The sequence below is a fragment of the Silene latifolia genome, chromosome 1 (assembly GCF_048544455.1).
Source record: "Silene latifolia isolate original U9 population chromosome 1, ASM4854445v1, whole genome shotgun sequence".
Classification (NCBI taxonomy): domain Eukaryota; kingdom Viridiplantae; phylum Streptophyta; class Magnoliopsida; order Caryophyllales; family Caryophyllaceae; genus Silene; species Silene latifolia.
The window spans coordinates 192,571,774-192,586,363 of NC_133526.1; the positions used below are offsets into that span (position 1 = coordinate 192,571,774).

A 14,590-nucleotide genomic window follows, 5' to 3' on the forward strand; every position below is an offset into this window, starting at 1 on the left:
AAAAGATAGTACACTACAAAAACTGATGTAGACCGTTGCTTTTATTTCAAGTAGGAGTAGGCAGGCTCTCTTGGTTAGTCAATTGCTTGGATTATTGTAATTGTGATTACTTTGACTAACAGCTTCATTAGTAGCTTCTTTACCCTCCCCCACAATCCAAGTCTTTTTGCGAACTCGGAGTTTGTTTTTCTTGATATTGCCGACTTGGTAATTTTTGATTTTTTGAACAGGGGTTTAAAGTTTTTGGTTTTGGGGTGTTTGAAATGCTTGATATTTGAGATGTTTGTTTTTGTGTGTTTAAGGGCATTTTTAATGGAAAAGATTTGTTTTCGGTGATATGTACCGAAGCTATTAGTTGGCCATTTTTCTTATCGTAATATGATAAAATTTTAGCAATTTTCACCAAGAAAAGTCACAAAGATGCTCAGTACTCGAGTCTGTATTCGAGTCAACATGAAACAATTGTTCGATTAAATACCAAACAAGGCAGAATAAAAACAAAACACATACATAGCTAATTAGCTACTTACCTTACAATGTTTGATATGAAAATTGTTCCTTTCTTACATTACTCCGGTCTTATAACGCTACCATACTACAATTACTACTTGCTCACAATTAGGTGTGTCTAGGAACACATAACTTGCCTTATGTGAAAAAAAACAACTAAACCTGAACACGGAATGACCTGACCAGACCTAAAGTGGCGCAAATCCAAACCATCCTGCACTCAAAACTAACCCGACTTGGAGCGGAAGTGACACAAATCTGAACTAACATCTACTCGAACCTAACCCGATTGCCATGTCTAAGAACAACTCCTGGTATGACTAATTACTTGAATTAGAAATATAAAAACCAAGTTCCAAGAGCTAATGGAAAGAGAAGTGATGGTAGACCAACATCGGCATTAAGAGTGGCTGATCCATGGTGGTGATGAGATCCGCCGCCACCTGCTGCACCTGCTCCTGCTCCTACTGCTCCACCAAGAATAAATGCTCCCCCTACACCACGACCTCCCCCTCCACCACGTCTGCCACTGAAACCTCCACCACTACTCCCTCCACCACGACTTCCGCTGAAACCTGCCCCGCCACCACGGCCTCCACTGAATCCTCCACCACTACTACCGCCACTGAATCCTCCACCACGACCGCCACTGAAACCAATGTTCATACGGGCCTCTGCTTCACACATGTTAAATTAGTCGTGACTTGAGTTTGAATTCCGTCAGCAATAATAATAATAATAATAATAATAAAAAAGATAATTATTAAAAGTACACAGTAGCATATATAACCCAAGATAATGATCAAACCTATAATTCTCTTAATCCAACCATCCAACCATGCAAATATACAGAAAACCAACCCTAACACAGCAATTATTCTTTTTAATCCGACATAAAAATCGTGAAAATAATTAAACACAATTTAAGAATTAAATAAAATGAGTAATTGTCAAAATCAATTATTCTACTATTAGGACGGCCTTACCCAACAATTGTTTTACAAAATCCGTTTTACAAACTTCTTGGGTAAGTCCGTCTTACACAACAAATATGAATTATGGAATTATCCCATAAAATAGAAATTAATTAAGAAATAATTAAGACCAAAATCAATTATTCTCGTGTTACAAGGACCGTTTTAATACAAACATCTTGGATAATTGGGTAAGACCGTCTTATACAAAAATATGTACGAGTACAACCGAATCATCCCATCAAATAGAAAGTACGCGTAATTGAGAAATATGGAGTACATACATACCTAAAGAAGAGCAATGAGACACAATTTGCAAGAGTAGTACTACCAGCAACGCTAACATCAACATCCTCATATTTCCGTATAGTATGGTTTGGTTGATCAATGTAAATATCTAAAGGGTCGTGATTACGAAGTTGTGTGTTTTATGTACATGTATTTATAGGTATAAATAGATTCTAATTCACGAGATGGTATTGGTTCCTATTACGCGTACTAGAGCTGAAAATTTGGGCGGTTGGTCCGGCCCTGCCCGTCTCAATCTCTATTTTCATGGTCCATTTTTTTAAAGGTCTATAATGGCCCGACCCAACACTCGACACAGGCCTGGGCCTACTTCTACCTTTTGTCAACCCGGTCCGTCTTGGCCTCAAAAAGGTAAAGGAAATCACATACAATGATAAATTTAGCCCGACTAGACATGCCTCAATCTCATGGTTCATTTTTGAAAGGTTGATGTGGCCCGAACGAAAGTCGACACGAACCTGGGCCTACTTTTGTAAATGCGCCCTGTTTTGGCCCGGAAAAAAAAAAAAAAAAAAAAAAGTACTTCCTCCAAGTGACGTTTTGTTCCCTTTTCTCTTTTGAACACAAGAACTAGTTTTGTGACCCGTGAAAATCACGGGTTTTATTGTTTTTGTTCTTTTATTTTTACGGTATCGTTCATGAATGCGTTATTCGGCTTATTTGTCTTCTTGCTTATTATATTGAAGATATGTTGGTAGGATACCTAAGCAAGGCAATAAGGAGGGTCCTGAGGATAAGATATACTCCCTCCTATCCACTCTTTTCTTCCCTATTTCCTAAAACGGATTATTCAGGTTTTCTTCCCTTTTCCTTTTTGAGAAAGTTTTTATTAATATTATACTCTTACCTATTTCCACTCATCAAACCCCACTATATACTTTATTAATATTTAATTCTAATTATCTTTACCTCTCTCCAATAACCAAACCTCACCCATCTCCTTTATTAATATTTAATCATTATTATTCATACCTCTCTCCAATTACCAAACCTCACTCATATTTTTACCAATATTATACTCCTCACCCTTAATCTCCGTGCCCACTTCAAAGGGGAAAAAAAGGGTGGATAGGAGGGAGTATTATATCTAAGGGGGTTTGAGAATTTATTATATTAGAATAGTTGGAACTTGTTGGAAATCACAACCTCTTTATTGAACAATGACACCAAAACTCATGAATCCCTCATTTTAAAGAACATACGAATGTCCATTCTCTGATTTCGAAGGCTGGTATTGCATATAGATTAATGGAAAATTGTATTGTCTTGTGTTTCATGAGAGCACTTTAAACAATTTATTCACAAAGCCTAGAAGCAAAAGTCAACACAAATTATGAAAAAACGTAAAATTGCATTCAAACAGTGGAATATTAAGTTTGCAAACTACTCTTATTTTGCTAAGGCCCTCATTGTCTTTGTCTTTTTTATGATTGTTGTCTTGTTGTATTAATCATTATCGGTCCCCTTTCTATTTTTGTTCCCTGCTTTTTTTATGGTGTTTAGATTGTCTCTGGATTTCGAGGGCGCTTGACTTTGTCACGGTGGTTATTGATTCACTCAACATTGACGACTTTTGGTATTCTAGTACTTGATATATTGTCTTTAGTCTTGTTTTGGTGCGTTCTAAGAATCTTGGTCCCATTTTTATCCGGCAAAGAAACAAAAGGTTGGACACTTAAACATCTAATTTTATTCCATATTACCTAGTGTATTCTAATGAAAAAAGAAATGTAAAAGAAAGTAAAAATGTAAAATAAATAAATAAATGGATAATAATGATCTTTTATAACTGAATTTTACATATTGTCTTTAGTCAATTAGAGACGATATGAATAATGCGTAGAAAGCGTTCTATTAAAATACAACTTATGTTTATCTTACTAATTAGGCTAAAATTACAAGTTTATTTTCTTAAATGCAAAGGAGTTTGTTAAACTTTTTCAGCAAATAATACATTTATAATTCTTGTCGATTTGTCGGTCTTGCAACATCGTCCTTGTAAATTCAATTGATTTCCAACGTATTGGGAAAAATATTATTGAAATGATTTTTGTATAACGAAAGACCTAAGTGATATACTTAAATTATTAGCAAGGAGTTGATGACATGTGACTTATACAAATAAAATTTTAGAATAAATACGCATTCAATATTTTTTAAAATAAATTTTATGTGAGCAATTTTTGGGAGGATACACGAGAAAATGTATCTGTTCAACAATGACATCATCTAATTTCATTTCTATCTTGTCAATTAGAGTCATCTCTATATCTCTTGTTGTTGGTGAATTTTTATCTGAGAAGTTTTAACACCTATCCCAATAAATTCTAAAGAAATAAGGATGCACAATTTGTATTATTATACTTCCATTTTTTTAATTATCTGCGCAATAATTAAGATTAGGAAAAAGTTTGCAATTGGTGGAGTAATGTGAGAATTTAACCCTTAAACGATGACATTTATTTTGTAATTTTTTAAAAAATTATAAGAAGCATTTAGTAAAAAGCACATCCCAAAGTACAAATTAAAGAAAAAAGAGTGATAATATAAAAATAGACAAAAAAGAGAAGTGGGGTGATAATTAAAAAATATTCTTAACAATTGATTATGAGAAAAGAAAAATATATACAAATCATTACAAAAAAAATAAACAATTCTCGAAGAAATATTGGGAGTGCTAGAAGAAAATATTTGATGGAAAACAAAAAATAATTTAAAGGTTTGAAATCATTCAAAGTTGAAACAATGAATTGGAGAATGATCATCGGATTCCAATCAAAAACCATGCGAAATATTTACCTTGATCCACATTAAAAGATCCAATTTATATCCTTGGAGCATATAACTTCAATACTTCCATTAAGACATTTGATTTATAATCTGTTATTGACTAAGATATTTGATTTATAACCTGATTGACAAAATACGAGTTGAAGAGTACACGGAAAACTAATAAAGCGCACGAAAGGGTGTAAGACAATTTGTACAATTCATTAAATTTGTCAATTAATATTCCAAGAGTTGAAATATATAATGTAACATGTCACCAATAATTAGATATTCATACTAAAATTTGATATTGCGCATACACTATAATAATTAAAAAAAGGAAAACTCAATAAATATGAAAATTATATTCAAGTCAAAAGATAATTGCAAAGAAATTCCATTACCATTATTTCCAGATTTCGTGCAATGTTTTTGATATGCGAGTATGTCATCCTCCTGCAATTTTAATACAAACACAACAATAATAATTAAATATGATTCTAACTCTTAATTAATTCAAAACATAATAAGAATAAAAAAGTTAAATAATTCAACTGGTTATATATGCATACTTTACCCATCAAGTTTTTGGATGAAAATGAGGAATAGGATTGTTGTAATATTTATATAAGAAATTTTTTGTAATTAATTATCTAATTAATTTCAAGAATTTATTTGAGAGAAGAAAAATGTTTTGTGAACTAAGGGGGAGATAAAAAAGTATGGTGAAATAAATACAAAGTATAATAATTGTGAGAAAAAACCAAAAGACCATCTATTAAATAGAAGAAATAAAAATTTAATGAATAGGTAGATTAATACCAAATTTATGAGAGGAAAATAAAGAGTTTGTATTAATTTTTTTTGTGTGTTTGCAACTAATATTTGTTATTTTGTTTGTATTTTATAAGTATGTAACACATGGTATTTAGAGATTACTTTTAGTTAGATAATCAAGTAATTAATATAATTGAATTATTATTAACCAATAGAAAAATTACACAAAAATAATAACTAAATATGATTCTAACTCTTAATTAATTCAAAATATAATAAGAATAAAAAATTTAAATAATTCAATTGGTTATATATGCATACTTTACCTACCAACTTTTTGGATAAAAATAAAAAAGAGGATTGTTGTAATATTTATGTAAGAAAAATTATATAACTAATTATCTAATTAATTTCAAGAATTTATTTGAGAGAAGAAGAATGTTTTGTGAACTAAGGGGGAGATAAATAAAATTATGGTGGAATAAATACAAAGTATAATAATTGTGAGGAAAAATCAAAAGACCATTTATTAAATAAAAGAAATAAAAATTAAACGAATAGGTAGATTGATACAAATTTATGAGAGGAAAATAAAGAGTTTGTATTAATTTATTTTTGTGTTTGCAACTAATATTTTTTATTTTGTTTGTATTTTATAAGTATGTAACACATGGTATTTAGAGATTATTTTTAGTTAGATAATCAAGTAATTAATATAATTGAATTATTATTAACCAATAGAAAAATTACAAGTGGATTAAAAATTAAATGCTTTAAGTATGTTTTTAACTATATTGTATATATTTTCATTATTAGGAAAATTTAATATAGACATAAATATAGAGTAATGAGAAATGAACTATAAAAGGTCTAACTTTTTTTTTATTATTTTACAAAATACATATTGCATGAGAATTGTTTAGGGAGTTATCTTCCCAACTAAAAAATGGTAGATATTTTGTCTTCCCTTTTATTTAAAAATCATATTTATAGATTTACATATGTATTCAATTTAATGAATTTGAGCAAGTTTATTACAATAATATTTAAGAAGGAGTTGCAAATATAAATAATTTAAAATTAGAGTGATGTAAATTTTTATTTTTCTTTTAACCAATTGTAGTGTTAAAAATTAAAATGTCAATTTTTAATGTTAAGTATGTTATTACTTGCCCTTAATATTTACAAATTCTTTATTATTTCATAAATGGCGTAAAATTAGAATAATGTGATATTTATTTGTTACTTAAAATATTCTAAGAATAAATGTAGAAATTGAAAATTTAGTATGAATTTTGATTCTTAATTGTTTTTTAGTTTATCTAGTCTAGAAATTAAAAAAGCCAAAATTTAATGTTTGTTATGCTAATTTATTTTTTATGTAAATATTTTTTAATTTGTGTATTGTTTTAAATGGATCGTTATACGAACATAAATTACCCTCTTAATTAAACACGTCATATTACATGGAGGATTGGTGACGTGGAATTTTGGTAATGCAAGGTGGCATTTAGTAGTATGAGGTGGCATTGTCTACGTGGACTTTTAAGGTTACCCTTTTAATAGTATTTATAGATTAAGCAAATGAATTTAGACTATACAAAAGACTCCACCCCACATAAAATTGAATTCATTTAGACCATACAAAGGTTTTCAAATAAGGAAAGAGTAAACAAAACCTGACTAGCATGAAAAAGAAAAGAGGGAACAAAATAGTGACTTACATGGAGTAAAATAATAATTTAGTTCGACCAGACACGCCCCAACATGGGACTTGCAAAGTCCCGACCCGATGACCACCTCGTAGGAGAATTAGCACTGTTCTCATGTGTGTCTTAGAAATTGCGGCAATTACTTTATACACAAAAGTTAAGGAATGTGAATACTTCTCTCTTGACGATGGGTCTCACCATTTTACAATTATTTAGCCCCACAATATCACAATAAAAGCTCAAAAATGGAATATGGAGCAATACTATTAATTTGACAAAAGTAGAATAATAATGAGTGTTTCCTATAAATTAAAGGGTGTAGTTTTTAGTCTTAAGGTTAAAATAGGTCAAATAATATTACCATTTGGATAGATGAAAAGTGTTTTTGCTAATCCATAGGAACTTAGCCAATATGCTTTTTATCACATCTATCTTAAAGTATTTGGGTGTAGCCTGAGGATCATCCACTTTCAAGTGTGTGGGCTTTTTCAGCATCATAAGGCCATTTTTGCATGGACTACTTCTAAAATCTAATAGCATCATAAATTCATAGGGATAATAAATTACGAAATACTTATAAAAAAGATTCGCGTTAAATCTCACAAATAGGATTATACATCCAGTTGTACCATAAGCATGGTACAACCAAGTATAAGAATTCGAGCTTACGTGTATTTTTTTCTGAGCTAATTTAAATTTCATGTTTTTAATGTGTAAATGAATGAACTCATAAAGCTCATATTCTTTAATATAAATCTCGGATACTTTGACAAAAAGCTCAGATTCTACACCGTACAACATATACATCTGGTTGTATAGTCCATGAATTGGTTAAATCTGGTTCACTATCTTTCGAGTGTATTTCAGTTTAGAGCTCTTAAATTCGTCTCAAATCAATTCGAGTTGAGATCACTCATTCACACCCTGTAAAACACGAACTAACTTAAGAATATGTGCAAACTGTAACTGTAACAAGTCCGAGTCTCGAATTTAAAAGAAGCGTTTGATACTGTCATATTGAAGAAGCAAAAAATGAGAAACCCAACAAGCTCTACTTTAATACTCGCCTTCTGAGAAACCGTCTCTCATTTGAGTGCTAACAAAAGAATTGCCTTGTGTGCAAAAAATAGCTTCTGAATTCCGCTACTCAATACATAAGGGAACTAAAGTTCCCTGGAACTTCAAGTTCACATGAATTTCCAATTCACGTGAATTCCCAAAAAGTGTTTGGTTTGCATGTGAGAAGTTAATTCATGTGGGAAGTTCCAATGACCAAGGGGGCTTGGTGAGTGACTTCCCACATAATGGAGGAAGTAGATTCATGTGGGAAGTTCTACTTCCCATGATTTTGGCAACCAAACAACATCATGGTTTTACATTTCCTAGGAAGTTTAAAATCCCATGATTTTAATGGGCAACTAAACAAGCCCTTAATCTTGCATAACTTGGATAAATTAAAAATAACAAAAACAACTTCCAAGAGCTAATGAAACCAAAAGCGTTGCGAGTCCAAGATGCGCATTTGGGACGGCTGATCCACGGCTGTGATTAGATCCCCTGTGACCTGCTCCACCGGTGATTGGCATTGTACTTCCACGTCCCTCTTCATGGCCTCCTGCACCGCGACTGCCACCTTCACCTCTAGCGTGACCTCCTCCTCCAACATGACCTCCTCCCCCGCCATGACCGCCACCTCCACCTCTTTTACTTACAACATTTATGTGCTTGACACCAGCTTCTTCAATCAGTGGTGCTGTTGCATTCGTAACATTAATATTATCCATATTGGTATCTGCGTCACACAAGTTATTTTTTATCTCAGTAGCGGAACCACGATATCCCCCTACTACTAAGAGAATAAAATTCTCTTAGTTTTCCCTCCAAAAAGTATCTAGCTAAATAAGGCAAGTAAAATTTTCCTCCATTACATTATTATCTTTTCAATAAATATATTCTTATAAATAAACTATAATTTTTTAAATAAATTCATAATTATGATTTTTTTCTCGACATACCCGATGGGCGATGGCATCCAACAACAATCTCCAATTTCAGTTTAGGGCTTTTACAATTCGGCTCAAATCAATTCGAGTTGAGATCACATTATCACTCTCTCGCACCTGAAATGGAGTAAATTCACTGTAAAACGCGAACTAACTAGAAAATATGCTAACTGTAACTGTAACAAGTCCGAGTCTCACATTTACATGAAGAGTTTGAAACCGTCACACTGAAGAAGCAAAAATGAGAAACCAAACAAGCCAAAGTAACAGCAGAACATTGGGCTACTTACACTCTTACGCTGCCTAACATGGAAACTGTTCCGTCACTGCATTACTCTAAATCTTTAACTCTACCTTAATACTCGTATTGGATGTCTTTGTTGGTCTCCTGACACAGACCGTCTCCTAGAGCTAATAGCACGAGACATATCATTTAAGTTCTAGAAACAAAAGAATCACCTTATGTGCAGAAAAATACTTCCTGAATCCCCTAATTACACAACTCTAAATCTTGCTCAACTTCAATTAAAAACAACAAAAGGTAAAACAACTTGCAAGAGCTAATGAAACCAGAAGCGTTGGGAGTCCAAGACGAGCATCTGGAACGGCTGATCCACGGTGGTGATCAGATCCCCCGTGGCCTCTGCTGGCTGCAGCTGCTGCACCTGCTCCACCGATAATTGGCAGTCCACGTCCACGTCCACCTCCATCATCATGGCCTCCTACTCCGCGACTGCCACTGTAACCTCCACCTTCACCTCCAGCATGACCTCCTCCTCCAGCATGACCTCCTCCCCCACCATGACCGCCTCCCCCACCATGACCGCCACCTCCACCTCCACCTTTTTTACTTACAACAGTTGCGTTCTTGACACCAGCTTCTGTAATCAGTAGTGTTGTTAATGTTCCATTCAAATCATTAACTAGTTACCACATAAATACTTTTGGTCTTACACAAGAAGACCGTCTTATTCTTGAATTTGTAATGTAAAAATGAAACCGCTGAAAAGTTACCAAGGAAGATACTCATTACTCGAGTCTGTATTACTGTCAACACGACACAATTGTTCGATTGATACCGTACTTATAATTTAAGTCTAAGGCCCTTCTCTTTCCGGCTTAATTTCAGCTCGTTTCATTTTTGCAATTAAGTTCACTTCATCTCGGCTCCATTAAGTTCAATTCAGCTCCTTTCCGCCGAAAAGAACAAGGCCTAAATGTGGATGTGAATCTTGATATATCATCCTAATTATTATTCCCTCGTCTCAATCATTTGTTTCATTTGATTAAATTAAACAAATGACTGGGACACAATAACACTACCTAATTAATCAATTGTATATTCGTATCTACCACGTCAAACAAATCCAATAAACAATTACCATAATCTTTGACAAAATTGAAAATCCCCAAAAAAAACAATTAGGGTTCATTAATTAGATAACAAATTGACATGGAATCAATTAAAATTAAAAAGAAAGGAATTAAGAATAATTACCTAAAGCAGAGGATTGAGACGGAATTAGAAAGATGATTAGTAGAGATAATAACGCTAATCTCAACAATTTCATATTTTCTTTCTTTTCTCTTCTTTCTTCTTTCTTCTTTCTTCTTCAACTTTACGTGTGTGACTGTGTATTTACCACTAAAAATAGGAGCACTTTCCTAATTTGTCACTATTGAATTAGTTTACTCGTTTTTCAAGCAATGAATATTAATTTTTGTATCCCGGCGCCGTCCCGTGTCGATAATCTACCTCATTTTTTCTATTTTTGGTTATCACTCACAGCGACTCATTTTTTAATTCATAATAATATAGTGGGTGTTGGAGTTCGAGTTGGATTTGTTTTCGTTTTAATGCTTTTTCATAGACTATTTGTCATTCTAGCAACCATTCCAGACTATTTATCGTCCATGACTTTATATTCTTTTTTGTCAGCTCAACTTTTTATAAAGTCAGATTAGGCATGATTCTTTTGTACTTAATTTCAATTCGAGTAATAGGTAAGATAAGGACCTATACTTTGACAAAGTTTTCCATCAAGGACCTAAACTATCACATTGTTCCGTTAAGGACTTGAAAGTATTTGCCGTTAAACTTCCGTTAGTATGCATTTGTCAGATTTATTTCTTCACTTATCTTATTTGCATTCAAATTCTCCTTGTTGTGTAGTCAATTCGACTTTAACACCAAATTGTCAGCCATTTTTAATCACAAATCTCTATCTTCATTTAACTAGTTTTACTTGACCCGTTTTCTTAAGCTTAAAACGGATACTTTCGTCTTAATTTTGTGCTTTTACATGAATGTTGTTTAGAGGATTTTTTCATTTCCGTCTTTATATGATTAGTTTTCTAAATTATAAATCTCCTCTGTGTAAAAAAAAACTTTAACTCGCCTAAATACACGGCAACAAGTTTGGAAAGCGGTGATTTTTTCAAATAAGATCGTTGTTGGAAAGCTTTGAACGATAACTCTCAATTAAGATTTCAGGAAGCGATGATTTTATATTTTTTTACCGTTAATAACTCTTTATTACCCCGTACCACTCATATCTATAATTAATGTAAAAACTTACAAAATTTCACTTTCGACAAAAAAAGTCAATTATCGAGAAAACCGCTTTATGAACTCATAGCAAGAGTTCTGATTAGTAAGAAATTTTTTGTAAACTTAAAAAACTTTATAATGACAAGGGGAGAAAACATTTAAGCAAAACAATAAAAGGCGAGAAATATCAGCTAGTCTTGCAGAAGATGAATAACTAATAATAAAACGGGTCAAATATATCCCACGTGACATATAGGACAAATTTTTATTTTTTTTATTCTAATTTTGTTATATTCCTCCCACATAGCATATTTGACCAACTTAATTAAGCTTAAGAGTATATCCGTCTTAAAAAAGAATTTGCCTGAAAATATAACCTTAGTTCTCTATAGCATATTTGACCAACTTAATTAAGCTTAAGAGTATATCCGTCTTAAAAAAGAATTTGCCTGAAAATATAACCTTAGTTCTCTGTAGCATAAATACGGTATAAACTACTTTCATTCGATGGTGATATGAAGATTGTGATTAGAGATGGTGGTGTAGCTGAATGGATCCCCAAACAAAGATAATAATGATTTTGATTTTTTTTAATGAAAATAAGATGAGTAATGTAATCCATAAATCATTTCTTACGAATGCTAACGGAAGTTTAACGGCAAATGATGCCAGGTCCTTATTTGGATAATTTGAAAGTTTGGGTTCTTAATTAGAAAATCATCCAAAGTATAAGTCCTTGTCTTATCTATTACTCATTTCAATTCCATTCAATTTAATCAAACATTCAATTTAGTTCTGTTCCGGGTGTAATTCCAGAGCAAGTATCGTTACCACCCGTGGCTTGTAGAGTAATGCCTTTGGTTGGATCCTTCTTGTCCTTATCGTTCCTCTCGGCCTCTCCTGCAACAATGAACGAACTGAGGGCTTGGCTTTGTGCCAAGCGTACTCACTCCGACGCCCAAGTCAGTAAACTCAAGGGATTAAGTTGTGCTACTTGGCTAGATATGTATTGTAGAGAGATGAGGGAGATAATACCAGTTTATGTGTGATATTAGGTTTAGTTGTGGGATCCTTTCCTCAATGAAGGTTGAGGAGTATTTATAGGCTTTCACCTTTTGTCACGTAGTGGCCAAGTGGCCAAGTGGCTTTATCAGGTGGAAAGACCGTTCTACCCTCGGCCGATGGACTTACGGCAGGCCGGCCGAGGGTCTTGGATGTGAGTACGCGGATATGTGCCCCGGCTGGCGGGTTGCCATGCCGATACCCTGGCTAGCAAGCCGATGGGCTGCATCGGCTAGGCAGTCTAAGTCGTTGACTTGCTGTGGATATCTTTGACCTTGCTCAGTGTGTTGACTTGGTCAGCGGTGCAGAATATGCCCCATCAATTTGCCCCCAGCGTAGTCTATGCCGTGGTATGGGCTCCGATGTATGGCGAGCGTATATTCTGCAGAGTAAATTTCGAAAATCTTTCTGTACCGGCGTCTTCTTGTGTACCGGCGTGGCTCTTTGTTAGGCCGTACCATATACCATATCCCCCCTCCACATGGATGCGTGAAGGGTATCCGATGTGGAAAAGAATCAGGACGCTGGCCGAGATCAGGGCTGAGAGTGCCGGTTGACTTTGATTGCCCCCGGCCGGTGCTCCCTGGCTTGGTTGATCGGTAGCCGGCGGAGACTAGGTACCTAGGAATTTGTTGAGGGAGATGAACAGTCGAAGAGATGTGAATAGGCGTGTGGAAGACGTTTGGTCACTGTTGCATTGATTGACATTCAACTGTTGCGACGATTGACACTCCGCGGTTGCATGCTTGACACGTGTGTGTTCGCTGATTGGTTGACGCTTCATGGGCTGTGCCCTGATTGGTCCTTCTTCATGGGCTTTTCTCTATAAATAGGGTAGTTATTCCGTGATTTTGGCCTCCATTTTATTTTCGAAAATTTTTCTCTAAAATCTTCATCTCTCCAAACTTTCAAGGGTTTTCCTCTTCTTAATCTTCGGAGTACTTGATCCGGCGAGCGTTTTTCTTTAAGGTAAACGAGCAAACTTTTCATTTTCCTTGCTAATAATTTGTTGTGAATCATGTCTTCTGCTGATGCTGGACCTAGTAAACCTGCGTCGGGGGGCCCGAGGTCTCCTTCTCCTGAAGTTGATCCCCAAATTCTGGAGGAATGGGAGGATTCTGACTCTTTTGGTGATCTTGGTGATGATTTTGGTGATGATGCGGAAAGGTCTCGCCCTAGTGAGGGGAGACGGTACGTCATGGATCACGGCTATGTCTGTAAGATCCACCTTGATCGTGCTTGGTCCCGTAAGCTTGCCCGTTGCTCCGGCGGGAAACTTCTCGAGGATCATTTTTTCTTTGGTAGGGGGTACGAAATCGTTATCCCTGAGGAGGGTCAGGCCGTATGTTGTCCTCCGTCGGTCAGATCTTGGCGTATACCTCCGGCATTTGGAGTACGGGCTCCGGTTCATTGAATGGGTACGTTGTGGCCATAATTAGAGCCATGGACGTTCTTGTTGCCCAACCGCACCCCGCCATGAGGACCATAATTGGTTTTGTCGGCTTTGTCTTTTTAAAGGAGAGGCTCGACGGTGAATTTATTCCGCCGACTCCATCATCTCAAACAGTCACTCTCGGCGTGTTGGATGGTACGAGTGTCTGACGGACGGAGCGGGGTTATGTCTCTGCACGACAAACCTTCTTCTTGCAAGGACTGGCAAGGTCGGTGGGTGTATGTTAAAGTGCCGAATGACTATCCACTGCCCCGCTCCTTCCAAAGACCAGGTTAATTTACGGTGTGAGACTAGGGGGCGGAGCATGACGGATGGGTCACTCGGAAGCATCTTAAAATGGATGCTAGCGGGGTCCCTCTTACGGAGGATGAGAGGTGGCAATGAGGCTCTTTGAGGTGGACAAGCGTGGGATGCCGAAAAGATGGATTCCCCCGACGCAGATCATTCTTCAGGATGAGCCGCTTTGCTAT

At 35.0% G+C, this 14,590-nt stretch overlaps 2 protein-coding genes across 3 annotated transcripts; both read right to left on the reverse strand.

The window, feature by feature from the left end:
• Positions 1 to 494: 494 nt before the first annotated feature.
• On the reverse strand, positions 495 to 1,927 carry LOC141614476 (uncharacterized). Its single transcript, XM_074433223.1, has 2 exons — positions 1,773 to 1,927; positions 495 to 1,184 (listed from the first exon to the last, which is right to left on the reverse strand). The coding sequence occupies exons 1-2, from the start codon at positions 1,840 to 1,842 to the stop codon at positions 844 to 846; spliced, it is 411 nt and encodes a 136-aa protein (XP_074289324.1). The 5' UTR covers positions 1,843 to 1,927; the 3' UTR covers positions 495 to 843.
• A 6,535-nt stretch (positions 1,928 to 8,462) lies between these two features.
• On the reverse strand, positions 8,463 to 10,945 carry LOC141614483 (uncharacterized). Of its 2 annotated transcripts, XR_012529341.1 has the most exons (4): positions 10,553 to 10,945; positions 9,253 to 9,935; positions 9,067 to 9,171; positions 8,463 to 8,843 (listed from the first exon to the last, which is right to left on the reverse strand). XR_012529341.1 is itself a non-coding variant. In XM_074433230.1 (2 exons), the coding sequence occupies exons 1-2, from the start codon at positions 10,623 to 10,625 to the stop codon at positions 9,580 to 9,582; spliced, it is 429 nt and encodes a 142-aa protein (XP_074289331.1). In that variant the 5' UTR covers positions 10,626 to 10,945; the 3' UTR covers positions 9,191 to 9,579. The 2 variants fall into 2 exon arrangements, 1 of the variants encoding a protein (XP_074289331.1); XM_074433230.1 differs by lacking the exons at positions 8,463 to 8,843; positions 9,067 to 9,171 and having other exon boundaries at positions 9,191 to 9,935.
• Between the last annotated feature and the right edge of the window lie 3,645 nt (positions 10,946 to 14,590).